This window comes from Pterocles gutturalis, unplaced genomic scaffold, assembly GCF_000699245.1.
Source record: "Pterocles gutturalis isolate BGI_N339 unplaced genomic scaffold, ASM69924v1 scaffold39916, whole genome shotgun sequence".
NCBI classification, from domain to species: Eukaryota; Metazoa; Chordata; class Aves; order Pterocliformes; family Pteroclidae; genus Pterocles; species Pterocles gutturalis.
The window spans coordinates 37,770-60,290 of NW_010104421.1; the positions used below are offsets into that span (position 1 = coordinate 37,770).

The window sequence follows — 22,521 nt, forward strand, 5'->3', positions numbered from 1 at the left end:
GAAGAGCAACGCATTCTAGTTTTATGCCAGAAATGTCCTTTTCTGTGATGCTATGGGATTCCAGTAATTTTTCAACTTTTTTTCTAAATTCCTCTGCGGAGTGTTTAAACTTAATGGATTCTTCCTGAAACAGAATCATCTTCTTGCGTGCCATTTGTTCATCCAGAGTCTTCTGATGGAGCTCATCCTGTAATTTTTTAAATTTACTACTTACCTCTTGTATATGAGCTTCTTGTAATTGTATCTTCTGCTCATTCACTCTCTTTTCCATAGTTAGAGCATTCATTTGGGCATTTAAATTTTTAATTTCCCGGTCAAGGTTTAGGGTGGAAGCACTTTGTTTATCACATTTTCGTTTATATTCACTAGCTAAGTCTTTTGTTTTTGCTAGATCAACTTCTAGGGTTTTGATTTTACATATGTATTCTTGCTCAATTATTGTTTGCTTGTGCAGTTGTTCATTTGTTGTACAGAGCTGCTCTTTGAAACCATCTGCTAGGGCTTTTAATGCATCATTTTTCCTCTGAATACTTTGTTTTTCCAGAGTCATCTTCTCCGATTCAGACTGAATTTGCTTCATCAGCAGTTTTGTTTCCGTATTCCATTTATTAAGGTCCTCTATCTTTTGTTTCAATGTTTCTGACACCTGATTACTTTTGGCTAATTCATTCTTCAGCTTCTGAATTTCCTGCTGGTTTTCTTTCTCTGCTTTTGTTTTCTGAAGCAACTGGTCTTGAATTTTCTTATATTGCTCTTGAAGATTATTTGCTTCTCCTTTGCATGACTGTGTTCTGTGTTCAGCTGCCAGCTTCTCTTTTAGAAGAGAACTGATTTGTGAATTTAAGTGTTTGATAGTGGTTTCATTTTTTGTCTGTAATCTAGTTAATTCCTCTACCTCTCTTTTTAGCTGTGTCTTTTCTTGCTGAACAGATTTCAGCTCCTCCTGATAGTTCATCTTAATTTTCTTAAGATCTGTAGCTTCTTGCATCACCTCTTCAGCTTTACCTGTGGTTCTCAGTAGCTGCTTGTCCAGTTCTTTCAACTGTTGCAAATATTGCTGCTCTACTTGGTCTTTTTCCTCCAACTTAATTTTTAGGCATTTAAGTTCACTGTTTACTTTATCTAGTTTTTCTTTTAATAATCGAGACTTTTCTTCTGTTGATGATTTCTTAAGTTCAATTTCATTCAGCTCATATTTCAGGTCCTTAATAGTTTTATCAGCTTTTTTATTAGTGAGGGTTAGCTCATGTATCTTCTGTTTAAGCTCTTCTACTTTTTTGGCTTCTTGTTTCTTATGGAAACTTGTAATTTCAGAATCAGTCCTACAATGGCTGCCTTGCCCGGCCATGAAAGTTGGCAGGGAAATTTCTCTAGTTACAGAGTACCTGCCTTCAACAATCTTCCTTCTGGCTTCAATTTTCTCTTTTTCTTGCAGTTTTATTTCTGATAGATTCCCTTTAAATTCAAGATCTTGTTCCATTTGCTTTATCAGTTTCATAAGTTTCTCCTCTCCTTCTGTTTTTTTCTTCAGCTCCTGCATTAAGTTTTTTTTTTGTTGCTCTAAATCATGAAGATTAGTATCCTTTCTTCTTAGAAGCTCTTGAAGGTTTCTTCTGCTAGAGGTGCTTTCTTCTATTTGATTTCGAAAAGCACGGAGGTTTTCTTCCAGCATACTTCTTTGAGTCTCTGCTTGAAAAATGAGCTGCCTTACACACTCTAATTCCTGCTCTGCATCTGCTTTCTCTTTCTCGATGGTCTGTAAATCTATACAACACTGCTTTGCCTCTTGCTCAGCCTTGGTCTTCTGAAGACAGATCTCTTCCATGTCCTTTTGCTGCTTCTTCCACTGTTTTTCTGCGGCTTCCCTCACTTTAGGGAGCTCCTGTTCCACTTGAAATTTTTGTTTCTTCATATCCTCCAACATCTCCTCAAGTGTTTTTACCTTTTCCATGAGTTTTCTGTTCTCATCAATTGTGCTATTTTGCTGTGCCATTAGATCTGAATATGCCTCACGCACTGATGCTTCCTTATTCTTTAAAATCTGTAAAAGAATGAGATAAGTTGAAATGGACTTTTGTAATACAACATATGAAACATGTTAGGCTCTTTAAAAAGCAGAATGGAAAATACTTACTCATATATATGGTGCATCCAGAAAGCAGGACAAGCAGTTCCCACCACCATCACCTTCCCTTGATACAGTAAGCTTCAGGAAGTTACCATTAGCCAAATACGAAACCCTTCATAAAGACATCCACAAAGTGAAGAAGTCCTGAAGCCTCTCACTTCGGTCAGATGCCTCTTAGCAGTAAGCAGCGTCACAGCTTGCATATGCTTTTTCTCCGAATGAACAGGTAAAGCAAATAGTGAGTCAAGCGCTGTGTGCAAGAATTCCCAAGGAGAAAGTGGCCTACCATTCCTGGAGCAGTTCAGTAAGAACTGGAGGAAGGCTTTTATGCGTGCAAGCAAAAATAACAGGAGAGAAGCTTGGAAATTCCCTCCAAGAAAAGAAGCAGTATCTAGAGCTAGAGCAAAGATGCATCATCTCTAGAAAGAGAAGTATCTAAACCCCAATACATCTACGCTCCACAGTGTGCTCCACCGTCCCAATGCCTCCACTGGCTCAGCTGGGGGACCGGCAACAGCACAGCTGCTCTGCAGCATAGACACAGTTAGAAGTATAAACACGGTAATTAGGAAAATCCTAGTGAAAACCAGTCAGCTAGTACTCTTTGTATGCTGGCAGATCAAGGGAAACTCTTATAAACAAGATGTGTATTCACCAGTAATAATACGGTTGAAACCATACATACCTTGTCTTCATTAGCACTATTATGGCGCCAGTTACCCAATGTGAGCTAACAACACATCTATATTCCTATGATCATACACACATGGCATGCAGGGTAATTACAGCAACATTTTCAAATAAACAAAATGTTGGTTTAGTTCAAATTTAACAGATTTACTTGATTTTTCACATGACCTATGAAACTCATTTCCTAAAAGGCTAATGCAAAGGCAGCTTCTTCAGTATAATTCTCCGTATTTCCCCATGTCACAATTTTGAACAGACCCCAAGGTATACAAAACATTTAATTTGGTTTCTTATCAGATGTCCTTTTTTGCTCCCAGAGACACAAAATCTAATGTATGATGTTTGAAAAAGAACTAAAAATACAGATACAGTCACAAACTATATCTTCTTGGCTTTAATTTCTAATCGACATGGCTGACCATCAGCTGGGTGGAGAAAAGGATGGTAATTAAATGGTAATACAAAATAAATATAAAAATAAATTTATAAGAACTTTAAAAATTCAAGCATCTCAAATGCACTGTAATTAATGTATCACTAGCATATTCATTGCTTATACCATGTTCACTCAACTTTAAATCACTTGACATTGACATACTTTGAGATTCAAATGTTGATTTGGATGGGTTTAGAATCATTCTTAGATTAACTGTTTCATTTCCATTGCATAAAAACTCTGGTACCTTAATAACAGTTGAGCTTCTTTTCCCTTCATAATCACCTCTTCTCTTTTTATTTTCTTTTTTTTCAAGTAAGGCTTTTTCCCCTATTTTTTCACAGAATGTTTTCTGAAGTTCAGTGCTTTTTCCAGGTACCTCTGTGCAATGGTCCTTCTCTCTACTGTCCATTTCTGCCACTAGCAATAAATGTTTACATTTCTGACCCTGTTCTAACTTGTCTTCTCCACTCTGCTTCTTCCCATTTATATTGATGTTGTCCAAACCATAAATTTTACCCTGTGATATTTTCTGCTCACTTACTTTCCCATCATGACTCAAAAGCTTTTTTGCTAATCCATGTTCTGACAACGGAACATAAAACTCTCCTCCAGAAATAATTTCTGAGAGGGCTACATTTGCATTTAATTCAGCAGCATTTCCTAAGAATTCTGTACCTAAGCTTGGATCATTTTGCACTGGTGACACTTCAAAATCTAATGGATAAAATTCAGAGACTTTTTCTGCATACTGATTCTCTGAAATATTCCCTGAAGAAACAGCCAAAACTTCTTGCATTGTACTGTTGGCTTCATTTGGATTAAAATTTGATTTTTCTAGGATTTTGTTTTCTGCTATGAAGTAACTTTTATCCAGAGATGCTCTGTGCAGTCTGTTTGCATCCCTTGCAACACTCTCAGAAATGCCTGGATTGCTCACAGATTGCAAATTTAGTTTTGTTTTTTCACTTCCCTTGTGTGCTGCCAGCTCCTTCCCTAAAGGTGTTTCACCCCTCATCACACCTGAGAGAGAGTCACCTTTTTCACCACACACTTGAAACTCTCTGTCTTCAGAGTTTAAAGTATTATGGCTATTATTTTTTGTAAAGCAATGTTCTTCATGCTGACATTCAAAATGAGTTCTTGAAAAATGTTGTTGCTTGTAGGGGCTGATATCCAGGGCGTGCTTTCCAGTTTTTGGAGTAACTTCACCTTTCTTCACTGTTAGCTCAAAATTAGTTTCTGATTGCATATGACATTCTTCCTTTGCTGGAACAACACTCCCTGCCTTTCTTGAACATTTTTTTCCTGTGGTTTTGTGTATCATCTCCACTTCAGGCAACTTCTTTGATACTCCCTCTGTTTTCCATCTCTCTCCATTAACAATGTGCTCATTTAACATTTCACCAGAATTGTTATCCACACTTAGACAGATCTCAGCTGAAAAACCCCACTCTTTTCTACCTTTTTCTTCTTCTTTACTTTGATTACCAAAACTCATTAAATTCTCTTGCTCTGTATGTAGCTTATTTTCTCTGTTGCCACTAATGCTACTTTCTTGACCACTGAAATTTAAAAATTGCTTTAATGTTCTATCAGTTTCAATTTTATCGTATCTGTTTAATTTTCTTCTGCCAATTTCCAATTTATTTTCTGTGTGTTTAGGTTTACTGGAAGAGTTATCTTTTTGCAGATAGCGCACATCCATCATGCTTTCATTAGGTGTGCTTTCTTCTCTGAATTCAACTGCTTCATTATATCCCAAATGCTGAAGGCCTTCAGCCGACTTCACAGGTTGCTGGAGTTCACCCTCCTCTGGTAAGCTCTAAGCATGACAGCACATGGATTAAACAGAGATACCATAAAAAGGATCTTATTTTTTCCTTATTCTGTGCATTCTTAATGCCTTTCCTGAGAGTTAGGAAGAAGACTGGCATGGAAGAAAAATCTCGGAACAATCACAGACTTCAGAGGTGTGATCCCAGAAGCAAAAAAAAGTCATTCCTCCTTTGAAAAGGATTATTCATTTTCTGATTTGCTACCCTGATTGCAAAGAAAAAACCCATCAAATCATTTTAAGACCGGCAACCTACATAGGTTTATCTTCAAATAAGCTATCAAAGATTTAAAAGATTTAGAAGGCTGCCAGAAGCTGAAGGAGGATGGAAGATGGGGGATGTCTGATTACCAAAAAAGAAGTCCTGGAGATTCAGAGTGGACTGAAACTCAAAAGAGTTCCAAAAGATCCCAATTGCTCTTGAAAGACACGAAGCCTATGGGCATTCAAAGGTTTCTTGATCCTTGTTTCAATTCCTGTTCTTTGTTTCATTTTTTATCCTTGATACCATTAGCATTATTAGTCATGCCACTTGTCACCAAACATCTATTTCCATACGAATACTCCACCACTTCATGTCGCACAGAGATACATGCTGTTAGTGTACAGTTTGTTCAGAGGTATTTGATAGCAAGAAAAGCCACTGAAGACAAAGCCAGCACCAGAACTACATAACATACGTTTAAGAACTCTGGGTTTTTTTCTGCAATGATAACTTTAAAATCTATCACCATATGAGAGTGTTCTCCATTTTTATGGAATTTATATAGGACTACATTATTATGGCCACAATTAATTATCGGACTACATTTAACACAGACATCATTTTAGAAATATGCACTGTATAGATTATATTAAAACACTGTAGTCCTTAAAGAATGACTATACAATCTCTTTCAGAGAGAAACTTTTCAACAGAAAGTGAAGATTTTAAAAGTATTTTTTTCTCAATTATTTGGAAGGTTGATTCTGCAGCAAGCAGGTAGTATGTAAGCAATTTTAGTCTTTCATATCTGCTGCTAACTTTGTGAAGAGTTCCAACAGGTATATTGCTCTCTGTTTGGCTAGCTGATCTTTTTGCTTGGTTGGCTGCAAAGATAAGACCTACCTCTTCCTCTTCCAGTCTTTTCAGAGAGTCACCTGCAAACTTAATGTATTGAGTCATCAAGGTCACTAAGGCAGTGTAACGAGTCCGTAAATCCATGATCTGTAGAGAAACAAGGTGGGGAGGTGGGGAGGGGAGGAGAGCAAAGAGAGAGAGAAACTCCCATTAAAGCAATGATGAACACTACTCTAGAACCTAGCCCAATTCTGATTCCAAACTCCTGATTCTGGAATCCAAAGTCCTAACTTTGATTCCAAAGTTGAATGTCATCAGCAGGGTGCACTTGCACAAACAAATCCTAAGGATCTACGAGGAGATCCATAAGAAGAAACAGAAGATACACTTTGACTTCACAGTCATCTGATTCTTGCCCCCTGTAAGAACAGGTTATAAGAGGGATAAGCAGTGCTGACCACTATTCCTCTCTCTAACGGTTAGCAGGGAGACAGATTTCTCTTTCCCATCAAAATGAGGCTGATTTGCCTTGGAATCCGTCAAAGTCACCAGACCCTGTAAGTCTTACCATAGCAAAGATGAAAGCTCCCCCTGTTTACTGTGATCAAGAACCAGCCCAGAGGTAGTTCTAAACAGTTTACTGAGGTATGTTTCTCATGTAGTTTTTTATAAATTGGGGGACTTTTGTTCATCAACAGCAATATACTGTCCTGTTATCTAAAAACCGCATAATGACCTATAGGATATTTATCACATCATAAATCTATAGAGGAAAAAAAATTCTCTATAGAGAAAAAAAAAAAAATCTTTCTTGGGTTACCCTATTTCATCATTAATAAATCCTAAATCCCATTCTTGCGTTTACTCTTTTTTAAGCAAAGACTCAACAAACCACATTTTCCTGTCATGAGAAATACATTTACCTCTTGAATAATGAAGTCTGATGAGCTTTGAATTCTTTGGCATTTCACTGGAGATTTTTGTTGGGAGTCAACCATAGCTCTGTAGGTCATAGTCTGCAACTCATAGTCCTGTAAAAAGAGAAAATACACAAAATGGTTGGCATTCGTACATGATACAGACACTACCAAAAAAAAAAAAAGCATTCCAAGTATAATATTATTTACTACCTTCACAGCAGCTGAGTATTGTTCTGAATACTTCTGGCATTCATCTATTTTGCTTTGTTTCATTTCAATCTCAGAAACCAGCATCTGTAAAATATGAATCTACATGTTCATCTTAAAAAGTTATTTTTATTACTATTACCATTTCTACTTTACTACTATTTCTACACTAACAATGAAATTTACATAATGTGCTTATTTCCATGTGTATACAAGTAATTATGTGCTCAAGACTATGTCCTGGGCTTTGTCAGGCTTACAGCACAGAAGCAGTAAAAAAACCCTGTCAGGTTTAATAGCTGGTGAGTGAACGTAAAACAAAATCAGGTATACACTATTTTGCGCATATAATTTGTCATTCTGTCTCTTATTTAAGTTGCATTTCCCTCTTGCAGAAGACAGCTGGTGAGTTTAGCTCTGCTTCCATGAGAGTATTTCTACATCCATAAATACCTAAAGCAGTATTGAATAAAAAACAATCTGATATCTCAGGAGAGTCCAGAATTTTAGGCACTCCCTGAAGTTTTGCTGTTCTTGCACATTTGAGAACCAAAACAATCTGGTCTATAAAATGGTAATAATCAATGAGTGATATTCATTATGCATTATAAACATAGAACCATAAAAGCTGGTGATACCTTGCAATTTTACAGTAAGTGCTGAGGGATATAAGCACTTCATATCAAGAAATAAGACTGACATCACTGGGTTAAACTGGTATTTTAATTCTTTGATCATTACGGCAGTGATTTCGTACATAAAGATCCCTTTCATACCTTATGTTGGTTCAGCTGTTTAGCCAATGCTTTGCTATTTTGAGGATGGATTTCTTGAATCTTTCGCTGAGTATCTTCCACTTGTTGAATCCAAGCATCCAAAGAATTGTAAGTATCTTTGTAATACTTCAGAGATTTATTAATACCTTCTAAGTCACGCAACCTGTTTTTATTTTGGAAGATAAGCCAAAGGGTAAGAAGAACAGTAAAGATAAAAGTACAACACTAAGCCAAATACAGCTTCAAAGGTTTTGGACACCTTAGCTCTGCTATAGCTCACACTACAACCACACTAAAATAACACTATCTAAACAGCAAATTGACTTCTCAAATGCCAAGATTCACAGCTTGCCGAAGCCTTTTGTCATAAATGACACCCAGGAAAGATCCTACTACAGAAGAAACTCTGCATATAGTCAGCTAAACTGCTGGAAATTCCATCAGCACAGGAAACTCCAAGCAAGAGGGAGGGCTCTGCAACAGCAATTAATTCTGTTATAAGAAGTGAGAGCATTTGAAATGTGACCTAGGTGAAACAAGGAGGAGTGTGCTGTGCTGGAGTTAAGTAGTGGTTCACCATACTCTCTGTGCCTCCCACAAAACACACCCCTGAGAGTGCTATGTATTTCTTGAAAACGGTTTCCACACTGGTAAGAATACTGATAGTTTTTCTTTCATGATGCTTATACCATTGCTTCAAAGATTATAAAAAAATGACTACTCCAAAACAGTGCCGGATGAACATACTTAGTAAACAACTTTTATAGCTTGACTTGGAATTAATACACTGAATTGCTCTAGTCTTTTTCTCAAGACATCAAAAGGAGATTGAAAAAGACCATGCAAAGGAAACTGTATGGCTCACAGCTTCATACTTAAGCATGTCTTAAAGCTAATAACTATTAATAAGAGAAAGGATAATGATAACTGCAGCCAATATTTGTACATACTTCTTGTATAATGATCATCAGTGTCAAGCTGTTAGGAAGCAGCAGAGTGAACATTTGCAGAAAGCAGCTTGTTTACAGCTCCATGCTGCAACTACCACAATCTGTCCTATACTAGAAGCCACTAGATATTAATAGTCATTTTTTACATATTTCTGCCCCTCTACTCTGCTCTCGTGAGACCCCACCTGGAGTACTGCATCCAGCTCTGGAGACCTCAACACAGGAAAGACATGGACCTGTTCGAGTGAGTCCAGAGGAGGGCCACAAAGATGGTCAGAGGGCTGGAGCACCTCCCCTATGAGGACAGGCTGAGAGAGTTGGGGTTGTTCAGCCTGGAGAACAGAAGGCTCCAGGGAGACCCAATAGCAGCCTTCCAGTACCTGAAGGGGGCTACAGGAGAGACAGGGAGGGACTCTTTACAAGGGCATCTAGCGACAGGACGAGGGGTAATGGATCTAAACTGGAAGAGGGCAGATTTAGATTAGATATTAGGAAGAAATTTTTTCACTGTGAGGGTGGTGAGACACTGGCCCAGGTTGCCCAGAGAAGCTGCGGATGCCCCATCCCTGGAGGGGTTCAAGGCCAGGCTGGATGAGGCTTTGAGCAACCTGGGCTAGTGGAGGGTGTCCCTGCCCATGGCAGGGGGGTTGGAACTCGATGATTTTAAGGTCCTTTCCAACCCAAACCATTCTATGATTCTATGATGCTATATTCTATTCAAGATACACTCCTGTGAGGAAAGCATGTGGTTCATGTTTGCCCTCTGAGGAAATAAGGTCATTTCAACACCTCATAAAAATATTGTTTCATCATTTAAATTACATCATGCTATCAATTGATGAAAAATCTGCTGGAATTAAAACTAGCCATTCTGCAGTCAGCTTTAAATGAGTCAGCTTTTCCCATCTTCCTTTTAATTTCCAGCAATGTTAAATAGAGACAACTACATTAGTTAATTACAAGTGACTAACTTCAGTACTGCACCTGAATGGATATTCACCCGTTAAAAAATGAGGACAACAATGTGAAACGTGTGAACTTTTACATCAACAGTACTATTTTTGATGCTCTTGTTCAGGTTATCTGTAATGCCAAACTAAAGTAGATTTTTAAGGAAATAAATTTAGGCTGTATAGTACAGATTTCCTTAACTTGTCCACACTTTTTCTTTCAGTCTATGGTTCTGTTTCCTTTACATGAAGGGAAAAGTATTTCCAAGAATGCAGGAACATCATGTATGGACATCTCCTTCAGAATTACAGGTCAGTGCGTTTTGCTATATCTGCACATTTGTGTAGGTATGTGCATTTGAGTAACATTCTCCAATGTAATCATGACAGTAATCCTAAAGGGTCGAATTTAGAGCAACATCCCAACTGGATATCAAGGCTGCACAAAAAAAGTTGCATAGCAAAAGAAAATATTGGCACTTCACCAAATGTTATTGTGTCAAAGTTATCACAGAAGTCAATGGAAGCTAAGGACTTCCAGGCTTAGCACTTGAGTAATTAAAAGCAAGTTAACATGAATCCAATCATAACTCATGAATCAGCTCATCAGTTCAGCCTGTCAGAACTAATTATGTGGAGAAACAGATGGTATTTCCATAGGACAGCAAGCCATTTCTACGGGCTTTTTTTGGAAAGAAAAATGAATATTTATCTCTACTATGTCTCAGTAAGTTGTAACTACAGTTTTTACATGTTGTTAATGTTTTGGTGCTCAATAGTCACAGACATTTCCTGTAGAAAAGTAAGACAACAATGTCAACAGCACAGAAAAGGTGAAAATCCTTGATCTTAGTACATGTCGCAGAGAGTTCAGAAAACCATTCTGACCTATTTTAACATTGATTTTTGTTAATTTTTCTTCAGAAACAAAGAACAGCACAAACTATGATGATATTATAATAAGAAGTTATACAAACCTATTTTCAATTTGAGAACGAATGTTTTGCCACCTCTCAGCTACTTGATCAACTTTTTCTTTACGCCAGTCCAATTCAAGATCACTCTCCTCGTGCATTTTAAACATCTGATCACTGATCATCTTTGCCTGCTGCAGGTCATCCTCTAAGCCATGGAACGTCCCTCTTTTCTCATCTACTTCAGATCTCCATTGCTAATATGGGATAAATGATCAATCGTAAATAACTCCTAAATTATGTCACTATTTTATAAATGAACATTTTGCATGAGTAAACTGTATAAATTAATCAATGAAAAGTATTTAAATGAATATTTTACTTCTGGTTGCTCAAACAGTGGAATAGCACCAGTTTGGGTCTTAAGCAACTAATTAGCTATGAAGTGCAAAACAAGTAACAGCATCCACCACAACACATACATCAAAACACAGACAGCAAATTAACATGCTTATCTCATAAACTACAGCTTTCAAAGAAAATCATTAGGCAGATGCCAATCATCCTATCTAACCAAAAAGTATTACTCATTCATTTGCAATATTAAAATGAGGTACATACAGCACACAAAAAATGCTGAACTTCAATCTTCCCTTTTCTCAAAGATATCTGTTGAACCCCCTGGGAAACCCTTATTAGTATACCACAGCAGTAGCAACTGTGGCCACATTTACATAACAACAGCATAACCAAAGCAGGTGTTGTAAGACAGATCATTCTATTATTTTTTGATTTGCCCACGAAAATGCACCAGCCAGATCTTACCTTTAATGTACCCATCAGATTTTCTATACTGCTTCTGTCAGCTGTTACTGCCTCTTCTTTACACAACTTGGTTTCATACTCTTTTACTAATGATTCTGCTGCTTGGGTGTTCTTCAGTACCAAATCCACAGCTTTTACTCTGAAAAACAATAATCTCTTGTTAACTGAACCATCAACAACAACACTCAACACACCAGTGCTTTTCAGCCTTTTCATTCCGCAGGGTACCCCTTTATACAATGTTAAAATTATATTAACTCCCTTTTCCTTCATCAGTATTACTCAGAATAATTTTTTTTATTTTATTTTGAAGAGAAAACTGTAAACTAAAACATGTGTGATGGGAGACAGCCTATTACATACTTATCTAGGTACATGGAAGACATAGAATAAACTTGGTTCATGTTCTGAATAACAACATTGAGTTCAGAGCGCAGAGTAGGGATTAAAGGTGAACCAGCAGCTTGAATGAAAAACTCTTCGCATTTATCTGTGATGACTCCCAAGTCCTCCTTCAGTCGATCCAGTTCCTTCTGCAGCTTCTGTAAAGTAAAAGATGATTGACAGTGCTTTTATCCTACATCAACCTCATGTATACTCTACATACCATTATCAGTACAGGTCTGCTCTCCTTTGCTTGTTTCATGTGGATACCATTAATTTTTTTTTTAGAAGGACCATATGCATAAGAGGGAAACTAACAGAGACACCATTTATTGGCATATTTTTCTCACAAAGACAGGCTTAATCTTTGACTCCTGTCTTTCAAGGTGTACTGCAAACTTTCCTGGCTACACTCATAATGTCTGGATATACTTGTTTTAAAATAAAACTCTTTTCCTACATAAAACAGCCTTTCTCAAAGGCTCACCTCATGATCTGTAATCCTTACTTTACTTTCTCTTATATCATCCCTCTCCATTGGGGTTCGGATCTGCCGTATTAATTGCTCCTCACAACTCTCCAGCTGAAGTCTGATATTTCTGACTTCAGTGATGTACAGATTATAAATAGATTCTTCCTGCTCCTCTGTTGAAAGAAACAAAGGCACATGTTAGCAAACAAGGCCATCACATCATTTCCACCATGTCTTCTTATGAAACACTTTATAAAGTCACCATTCTGCAGATCTTTTCATTACTGGCTGGAATCCCAACAGTTTCCATCAGAATTTTGGCTTTAAGGCAAATTTTAGGAACCTTTAAATTTTAGCTACTATTAAGATCATCTCCTCACACGTGAAAAATTAGCATACATCTTTGATCATTCATCCCAGGCACAGGCATCACCCCTTACACAGAAACTGCTAAACTCAGTGACTGATATATCAGGCACAATATTACTATAAATTTCCAGGGCTTCTTTATTTTGTTTTTTTTTTTTAAATCCTCTCCTTCAGACACATAGCACAACACATCTTTCTTTAAGTATAGTGAACCATGCTAATCCAGTAATCAGCTTTGCACTACTGTATTTCTTTAAGTCATTAGCAACTTGACAGTAAATCAAAGCAGGTATTTTAAACTTTCTGTTCTTATTGTATTTAAAAACAGAGTTAATAGAGCAGTAACTACAGGCATTCTGTAGAGTTTGGAAAATATCTAGGACACTTTTCTTGCCTTTAACAGTATGAAAAGCGTTCTAATTCTGCTATGAACTCAAAGTTGCATTTCCAACATTCAAAAACAAGGAAAGCATGACTAAAGAGCAAGCTGTAGTGCACAGAATACATTCTTGGGTGTAAAATTTTTGTAGCACTCTGTATATTAAGTAACACATAATATGTTTACATAGCTTAACATATACGAAGTTAAAAAAACTTAGAGCTTCTGTGCAACGTAATTGTGCACATTGTTAAAAGGATGACTCTCTGCCTGTTCAGAAGAACCAGGACATTAAAAATATAAATATGATAAAGTGGGTAATTCACTAGAGGTTGTACTCAGAGAAGGTTTCTCAAGAACTACAATCTCTTTCTACTTTTCTCAGCAAAGCGTCACCTCTTTCTGCAGATTTCAGAAGCTCTTGGTAGTATTGCTTGCAAACATTAACTTCCCTTTCTAGCTGTGCGGTATCAGAGCTTGTGAAGATTTTGGACTCCTGGCTATCTTCCACGAAATCATCAAAGCGGGACTGCAAGTTGCTTAGAACCTGCTGATGTTCACCTGGCAGCATTGTCTTTATCTGCAACAGATTATAAATTCGAGGCATGGTCAGCAATGATGGACAGATCACACAGTTCCCTGTAACAACTTTTATCAAAAAGCAATATTGACTTGTTACTAAGATGCTAAAGATGCCCAAGTCAAAGCATTCAAAGTCAAAGTTCTGAAAGTTTGCTGTTCCTGGGCTGGAGTCCACTTGACAGGTATCAGCATAACAGCCAATTCTTTAAACTCACTATAAAATCCTTTTCCACCTTTAATGACAGTAACAGGCTATGTTAAGACAATCTTACATCAGACACCGTTTCTCCATCTAATGCCATGTAGCAACAAACAGGAAGCCAACAGGTCACAGAAGTAGGGATGCTCCAAGAATTCTCTCAGATTCCTTCTTTTCAACAGCAACAGTGGGAAATTAGGAGTGAAACTGTCATTTTGCATATTGCAAATATTATTGCAGTTTGTAGACAAATATGCACCAAAGTTGTATAATAAACTACTATATTAAATAATGTTACAATATACATCTAATATTGTGTAATTCAGTGATCTCACACAGTTTTAGCCAGACAGAATAGTATTTTGATCACAATTTCATTTCTGACAAATTGATTCTAATTATCTATTTAACATTTCAAGTTACAGAAATGTGTAAGAATAAAAAAATGCATTATGGAAGACTGAGTGTTCAGCTGTCTTCAGCTTGAAAGACTAAATGTTGCTTCATAGTTGTTCCATTGTTGGTAAGAAGTTGCAGCCGTAAGAAAGTAACAGGGGGCTTAATGAATATTAACCTTAGCCTAATGAAGCAAATCTCCCCAAGATATCCTCAACATAAATGCAGAAAGGTAGACTCTTCCAGGACAAAATTCAGATTTAGTCACTGTTCAATTGCTTTTGCGATATCCTGTCCTTCTGCCAACAACAGAAGCACATTAGAGAGACGAGCACAGTAAGGCTACAGGTAGTTTTCATAACAGGACATCTCTGCTCCTTCCCCAAATGCATCTGTGTAAAGGCTACTCAGATCAAGGCAGAATGTTGCACAGCAGTAACCAGCGTGGCCACTGCCAGCTACTCCCCCAAGGGAGACGAGGATTGCTGCAATTTTTTGATAATACAGTATTTCTGGGAACTGCAGTCTAAGACTTGCCAGCAAATGGCTAAGAGGCCCTTACTAGGCATAGCACATACCGAGGCAACATTGCCAGCTCGAACAGCTTCAATTTCATTTGTCAGGTAATGCCAAGACACCACACTCTTCATGTTTACATGTGACTCGTGCCAAAGGGCTAGAACATTCTGAAATTGCTGTTCAATCCTGAAACATAAAAAGACTCCAACTTTAGACCAAATTGACAAAGGGAAAAAGACATTAACAGAAGTTTCATAGAAATTAATTTTAAAAGAAAACGGGTGGCTTTGTCTTGTCCCTACCTGTTGGCTGTATCTATTGCTTCTTTGTTTGGTGGAGGAACTGTAAAGCATACAGATGGAACCATGGCCTCATTACCACTCAGGCTAATGACTTTCCATTTGGCTCGATGGGAGTTGTTTGCTAATACACACTCATCATCCTTGTAAATAGTTATCTAGGATTAACAGAAAAGCAGAATAATTTAATGAGCTAAGCATTACATTACAAAATACTTTCACAAAGCACTTCTGCAAATGGTGTCAACAAATAAGCAACAGAACAACAAAAACAATGTTCAACATAAGGATTTGCTCTTGTTTGCTAGGGTGGAAGAAATTTAGAGCCTAGTGTTCTCCAGGAACATGGTAATTAATGAAACTTTAGCCGAATTCTCACATCTGTAATTTATTCGAGGAAATTCAAGTTTCTAACCTCAATTTGTCTATAGTCACAGATGGCTTTAATTGGGATGGATGTTTCGAGTACACAGTCAGGGTTCCTCGGCTTCAGCTGAATTATTGCCTTTGCTCTCCCCACAAGGCCTGCTACTGTGCTCTTATACTGCAAGAGCTGTTCTTTTTCTTCCTAAAACAGTTAAGAAAAGAACACGTCATAAGAGATGGCCAGAATACAATGCTGCTCTTTTGATCCTGTTAAGCTTTTCTTTTCCTGACTTACTTTACTGTGCTCCTTAAAAGTAACACATTTTACGAGAACAAAATATCTTTCTGAAGTCACTGGTTTCCCATAATATCTGGTATTGTAAAGATAAAGAAATAACTAAAACTATATTTTAAGGGTATGAAAAACAGTCATTACACAGGGACAGATAAAATTACTTAATTACAAGTTCTAAAAAACAAATCTCTTTGTATTCCTTCACTTCAAAGGAATAATTTTAACACACATATTTTATATCCAACTATAATCTACATATTTCTTGTTTAATTGTAACCCACGCTAATAGGATCTGTGAATTCTTACCATAGACTCCTGGACAAGGTCTTCCAGCCTATGAAGGCTGCTTGATCTATCACAACTGTATTTTCGGTATATGGTATCTTTCAAATTCTTTAAATATTCCATGGCTTCTTTGGCATCACTGAAAAACTAGGATGAGACAAATATCTGGGTTATTTTTAAACAACCTAAAAAGTATACAAACAGCAACACTATGAAGTTTTCTTTAAGTTTTCTTTAAGAGCCCAAATCACTCAACTTTGTCTTCTCTGCTGTCCATTTCCTACCTTTCAGCTCTCATCATTCTCAGTCCAAAGGCATCTCATGCCAAAATCACTGCCCTTCCTCTTCGACCACCAAACCTGAGACACTAAGGACTAATCTTTACAATTTAAATATTTTTAAAGTATATTTAAAAAAAAAAACAAAAAAACAAAAAAACCCAACCCTCTTAAATCTTCAATCCTTTTGTATATAACTGAGAAATCCTTACATCTCTGATCCTTGTACTGAGTAATGCATCATTTGCTAAGTATGTAGATGAGTGACAATCAGAACAGTGTTTGTTTGGACATGTCAGCTGTCAGACTGTTCTCTGCTCTGTTTAGTATTAATGCTGTACACTGTACATTCCATTTCTATTTGGGTAGTCCTGGAAAAACACCTAGAATATGTTCTCCCTTGGCCATCATTAACCACCGTTCACTCTACATCACCCGCAAAAGCTGTGTTCATGGCAGTTGTGTACGACAGGGAGAGAACGCAGCTTCGTTCTCAGAGTCCCTATGTACAGCTGCAGCACTCTGAAAAAACATCAGACCAGATTTTCATCTGCTGTGAATTGACATAACTGTAGTGAAGACAATGCAAGTGTGCTAACACTGTGGGAGCACGGCTCACATCTAATGATTGCACACGACAAATGTCAATTCTACAACTACTGTGAGAGAGCTACTAGCACTTTAGTGGAACTTTTTTTACTACGGTCCTGACTTAAACATTGCACATTCTTACCTCAAAATATGCAGCATTTTCTCTCAAATGTTGTTCAACACATTGACAGAGCTGAAGAATCCAGCTCCATTGTGTCTGCATTGCAGCTCTATAGGCCTTAAAAGGAGACAGAAATTTTACAAAAGGAAATTAAAATATGCATATATTTCCAGTATTTAAGAAAAATACAAGTAACATAGCAAACACAAGCATCTAAACCTGACCTCCTCATCCAGGAAAAGCAAGCTGCAGCAAGGAAAATTTCAATTAGACATGAAAAAATCCTGTTGCTACAGCATAGTCAAACATCAGAAAACTCACCTAACGAAGCTGTGAAATTGTCACGTTCTCAGGCGTGTTCAGAATTCAGCCAAACAAAGCCTGCTTTAAGCAGGGGCTGGACTATATCTCCTGAGGTTCCCTCAGTCTAAGTTAGTCTATGATTCTGTGGCTCTATTTACTCATTCAAAATAGCTGGATTCTTCCTTGGATACAAATCAGATACTAAAGTGACACTGAATGCACAATAAAAATAATTAATCAGGACTCCCTGCAATGTATAGTTTTGTGTAACAGTTGCACAGGAATTTAAAGAACACAACCCCACGCCTCCTCTATTGGCTGCACGGTGCTGCCAGCAGAGAGGCACTGCAGGAGCGCTCACCAGCAGAGGGTACTCTTGACTTTGTGAAATCAGCCACAAGTCTCAATCTTTCAATTCTATAAGATTCTCAGTGAATTCAAGAGAGTTTTTTCATGGGCTTCAATGAATCTCAAACTGAGGCATTAATGCATAGATTTTTCTGTAGAAAAGGCATACATTTGTTGTTTTGGGTTTTTTTAAATGTCCCAATATAGCATTATTGCAGGCATCATAACCTGGATTGTTCTCTTCACTGTTATGGCCTGGTTTCATGATATGTAACTTTAATATACTCATATATTAAGTATATTACACTGACAAGAACCCATTAGAACAGCACATACTTTTAAAGAAGAGAAATCCCCACATTATATAAAAAGTCATTTATTATTCAAAGTAAATGTTATGAGAAGGAAGGAAGGAAAGGACAAGTTTTCTTCATTTATTTAGTTCATGCCGACATAAACTCACGGAGATGAAGAACCATAAAAATCCATCCTGACTGTTTTTCCATTCTTACATAATAAAACAGCTTTTAATTGCTTCCGTTTTTACCACCCACTGACTGTATTTGCTCTATTCTTGCAGAGCTACAGGGAAAAAAGTGTTTTATGTTCTCCTTTGGAAACTTGTTATGACCGTACAACAGCTACAATACATTTTCTGTAAACCATTTACCTGTAATCTAGAGCTTGATTCAAGCCTGAAATAAATCACACCACCTTGTCAGATTTTTAACTTCCAAACAAGTTTCAAAATTCTCTGACAAGTTATAAAACCAACCCTAAACCATAACAGGAACCTGTACATACAGTAAGTAACTAGAAAAGCTCTGCTGAGACTTCTTTCAATCCTACAGGAGAGAAACCCCCCAAGCACTGTTCTGTGCCCTCAGTTTTCCAATGCAATTTGTATCAGCAACTCTAGAAGCTATACACATGACCAGAAATGTCTGTACAGACCAACTCTGGAAATTTTAATTTCAGACTCTAGGGGGATTTTACTGAAGCAATCCAAGACATAACTGTAATTTACAGAAGTGCATTTACTTTTTGGAAACTGGAAGACAGATAAAACAGACATACTGAAGAGAAAGAAGAAAAAAAAAAGGCTCCATTATTCAGAGTCTTGTTGTTTAATTTCCTGTATGAGTCAGCACTTCCCTTCTTCTCCCCCAAAATCTAAGGTCTATTAAATCACAAAAGTATTTTCTTGTTTGTGTGCTGTTTTTACTAACTTACCTCAATGGTTAGCCTGGCTGGGTGATTTTCAAGTAGCAACTGCTCAGCTATTTCTTGTACTGATTTAATAACTTCTTCTTTTTGATCAAGTTCTCTCATTAATTCCTTTTTTCCAGAAAAAAAAAAAGAAAGAAATGTTTTAGAAATCTCTTGAATTTGTAAAGATGATTTAATTATTCCCTTTGGATTATACTAGCAATACATACTGCATGATATTCCTTTTTTCTTGTTATACTGGGATTTCTTTCACTCCAGTCATATGCAACCTCTTCCTCTTCTTTTTCATTCAGCCATATCAGCTCTCTAGTAGCACGAGACACAAAATTGTGAAGAGTATCTAGATGCCTTTCCTGATTTCTCGATGTGTTCTTTATTAAAAAGAAGAAAGAAGATATATAAAAATCAGAATTTAAAGCTCATCCCTTATCAAAGATGACGTACACTGAAAAGCTGAACATCAAAGAGGTATGACAAACTTACCAAGAGTTTTGAATACTGACTCTCCAGTTTGTGCAATTTTTCTGCATAACTGAGTTTAAGAGGGGCGGTCATTTGGATCTGTATTTGGTACATGAAGTCAAAAGACATAAAAAAAGGTTAGAGAAGTTAAACCATTAGATCTCCTGATTTCATTATATGTCATCTAGAGCTCAGTAGTAAAAGCAAAATGCAAACAGTTCTAGAACATTAGTCTATGGGTCACCCAGTAAGAAAGTAACCAAAGAAATAAAGAATACGGTGCTGTACCTCACTGATTTTAGCTTCTTTAAGGCTGGATTCAAATTCCTCAATAGCTTTGTGGACATTTTTGTGATTTTCTAAATGGCTTTCAACACTTGGTAAATCTGAACCCCATTCTGCTCGATCAAGTTGCACCTTACAAACAAGAAGGAAAAATTAGCCATGATCTACAAAGAGTAAATGTAACAATTAGAAGCAGACTGTTTCCATAAAGATTGCTACCTGCATTTCTTCCACCCAGCTCAACAGGTCCTGGACAAACTTCATGTTCACCTCTTCTTCTGTCAAATTCTGATCCGCAAAAGCTGATTTCATAAGAGGTTTTCTGATTGGCATCAGTTTCAGTGTTTGCAGAGTCCCACTGTCTACTCCTGTCACATAGCTTTGAATTAACGGTGGTGGAATGCCTGGTGTGTAAGCGGGAGCGATGGCTGGTGTCAGTCTGGAAGTAAGACCTGATGAAAGGCCAGATGTCAAGCTCGAAGAAGTCAAAGTAGGTGTTAAACCTTGGGTCATCGCAGCATTTAATTCAGGGTTTGCTGTAAATCCTGAGTTTAAGCTTTCAGTTATTCCTGATATCATCAGCTTTGTCTGCTCTGTTGTCAGTGCACACCCCTTGGTGTACACAGAAGAACATTCAGTCCGTACAGACATCAGCTCATCACGAAGTTTTGCAACCCTATTAAAAGAAAAGAAAATAAGCAAATACATAAATAAATAAAATCAATTAATGTTTACGATTAACGTTTATCATGTTGAACTGAATAGCAATATGAATTCACATGATCTCTTACACTTTAGTTGTACTCAAATATTTACAAATAAGCATTTAGATCAGGAAGTCTAGGGTATGTCAGCTTACACTTATATAAATACAGATAACAGATGCAGAAATCAGGCAATGACCAGAAAATCAGCATGGTATGGGACACTAGCATCTACCACACACACAATTCCAAGGAAGAATCAGCAAAGCAGAAATCTTACAAGATACTACTACATGTTGCAGCAGATCAAACACTTGCAATTCACGGCCAAAGAGCTGCTATGTGCTTGATCTCACTCAGCCCAGGGTGAATCCTGAAAAACTCTGGAGCCACTTCTTCATAAATTGAATTATGCTGTTTAAATGCATCTTTCTGACAAGACGGTACACACACTGTCACATATAAGCTAACATTACCCCACTCATCACCTACAGCTATTACCAGAAATCTTGCCTCCATTTTCAAAATCAAAGTTAGTAAATTCTATAAGCATTTTAGGTGCAATAAAACAAGCTAACATCTTTACACTCAGATGTCCAGTAAATACTAAACATTTAAGTCATGTTCTGGCGAATGACTTAATTTTCAGAAATGAGTACAAACAGCTCCTCTTGTCTTCAGTAACGTTTGTGGGCAATGTACCCACCAGAATACCCGATAATCTCTACTTGGGTGCCCAGTGACAGACCAAGAAGTTTAACCATAGACAAAGATTTGAAAATGTTGTCCATAATAGGTGTCCATATTTGGGACATTCATTTATTCATATAAATACACTGTAAAGTACCTTTGCACAAGCTGGTCTGCCTGGTAGTATTTTCCATCAATAAGAATTTGGGCATCAATCACTTGCTGGCGGAGAAGGTTCTCAGATTCAAGAAGATACCCGGCTATCTCTGCTTCATGTTGCAACTGGAGCCCTGACTCTAATCGTCTGGTGTCCTGAATAAATATGAGAAAGCCATTAAGCCCTGCAGCTAAACCAAGGAGAAATGAGCTGTAAGAAATCCTAACTTTTTTGTAAAAACTTCTTCTGATCTTGAAACAATTGTGAAGCATTTTATCTAACTACCAACGACAACAATAACAACAACAACAACAAAATCTAACAGACCTCACTCTAGGCTATTTTTGGTATTTTCTTGAAGAAATGCTAAATTAAAAATAACAGTACAATTAAAAAAAAAAGTAGCAGCTATTAACTATACGCTCCAATATCCTAAAGATTTTCTTTTTCTAGCAGACGTTCCATGGCAGTAAGTTCATGAACACAGACAAGTAAAATCACCAGCTGACTCACAGACTGCAGAGCATTCCGGGCAAGTATTAGTTTGTCCTCACAGCTCCGGCTGTCCCGCTGAATTCTGTTTGCAATTTGCTGCAGCATTTCCAACCTAGGGGATGCCAGAGCATTTCAGAAAAATAAATAGATATTAATCTTATTTATATTTACTAGACATGTTGCATGACTTTAAAAACAAACGAACAAGCAAGCACCATCTAACACAAAGCACAAATACATATGCCAAGTTACCTGTTTCCTTCTAAGATGCCATTACCAAAGCTTATACAAGATTTAATCAGTGTGGGACCACAATTAACAGAAAGGAAATTTTCATTAGAGTCAACACTGGTTCGAGCACTAGCACTGCTGCTAAACAGTGAATCACTGCTATGATAGCTGTAACAACTGCTATTCATTTTTCCATCCAGAGCACGGTCCTTCTGGCTGTTTACATTTGCTGAAAAATGAAAAGCTAAAACTCCTACAAAATGTGCAGCTTCTAGGGATGAAATTTCACTACTGGCTTTTCAAACAGCTAGCACTCCTCCTTTAAATAGGCTTCAGCACGCATAGTCAAAACTCAGCAATTAATATTCTGCCAGCTCTTCAAAGGATT

General features: G+C 37.2%; 2 protein-coding genes across 2 annotated transcripts in view; both read right to left on the bottom strand.

The window, feature by feature from the left end:
• LOC104471652 (plectin-like) overlaps window positions 1-22,321 on the bottom strand; it is a 25,579-nt gene extending 3,258 nt beyond the window's left edge. The window contains exons 1-23 of the mRNA XM_010087052.1: window positions 22,155-22,321; window positions 21,921-22,014; window positions 21,408-21,562; window positions 20,076-20,532; window positions 19,860-19,988; window positions 19,593-19,670; window positions 19,319-19,480; window positions 19,113-19,217; window positions 17,250-17,345; window positions 16,260-16,385; window positions 15,708-15,860; window positions 15,296-15,450; window positions 15,053-15,179; window positions 13,694-13,877; window positions 12,565-12,722; window positions 12,057-12,235; window positions 11,694-11,832; window positions 10,932-11,125; window positions 8,055-8,217; window positions 7,282-7,365; window positions 7,075-7,182; window positions 6,200-6,298; window positions 1-2,041 (exon numbers count right to left, since the gene is read on the bottom strand). The exon at window positions 1-2,041 is cut by the window's left edge and continues 755 nt beyond it. Coding sequence (XP_010085354.1) covers window positions 1-2,041; window positions 6,200-6,298; window positions 7,075-7,182; window positions 7,282-7,365; window positions 8,055-8,217; window positions 10,932-11,125; window positions 11,694-11,832; window positions 12,057-12,235; window positions 12,565-12,722; window positions 13,694-13,877; window positions 15,053-15,179; window positions 15,296-15,450; window positions 15,708-15,860; window positions 16,260-16,385; window positions 17,250-17,345; window positions 19,113-19,217; window positions 19,319-19,480; window positions 19,593-19,670; window positions 19,860-19,988; window positions 20,076-20,532; window positions 21,408-21,562; window positions 21,921-22,014; window positions 22,155-22,321 — 5,353 coding nt within the window. The remainder of the gene's footprint in view (window positions 2,042-6,199; window positions 6,299-7,074; window positions 7,183-7,281; window positions 7,366-8,054; window positions 8,218-10,931; window positions 11,126-11,693; window positions 11,833-12,056; window positions 12,236-12,564; window positions 12,723-13,693; window positions 13,878-15,052; window positions 15,180-15,295; window positions 15,451-15,707; window positions 15,861-16,259; window positions 16,386-17,249; window positions 17,346-19,112; window positions 19,218-19,318; window positions 19,481-19,592; window positions 19,671-19,859; window positions 19,989-20,075; window positions 20,533-21,407; window positions 21,563-21,920; window positions 22,015-22,154) is intronic.
• Window positions 3,197-5,668, bottom strand: LOC104471653. The gene is made up of 3 exons (XM_010087053.1): window positions 5,631-5,668; window positions 3,702-4,819; window positions 3,197-3,243 (listed from the first exon to the last, which is right to left on the bottom strand). Exons 1-3 carry the CDS (start codon window positions 5,666-5,668, stop codon window positions 3,197-3,199), a joined length of 1,203 nt encoding a protein of 400 aa, XP_010085355.1.
• Window positions 22,322-22,521: the final 200 nt, after the last annotated feature.

Coding starts and splice junctions, on each gene's coding strand:
- LOC104471653 (XM_010087053.1), bottom strand. CDS start 5,668: ATGAAGTGGTGGAGTATTCGTATGGAAATAGATGTTTG. Junction 4,820..5,630: donor CGTATGGAAATAGATGTTTG/GTGACAAGTGGC, acceptor TTTAAATTTCAG/TGGTCAAGAAAGTAGCATTA. Junction 3,244..3,701: donor AGAAGACAAGTTAGAACAGG/GTCAGAAATGTA, acceptor TTCTCCACCCAG/CTGATGGTCAGCCATGTCGA.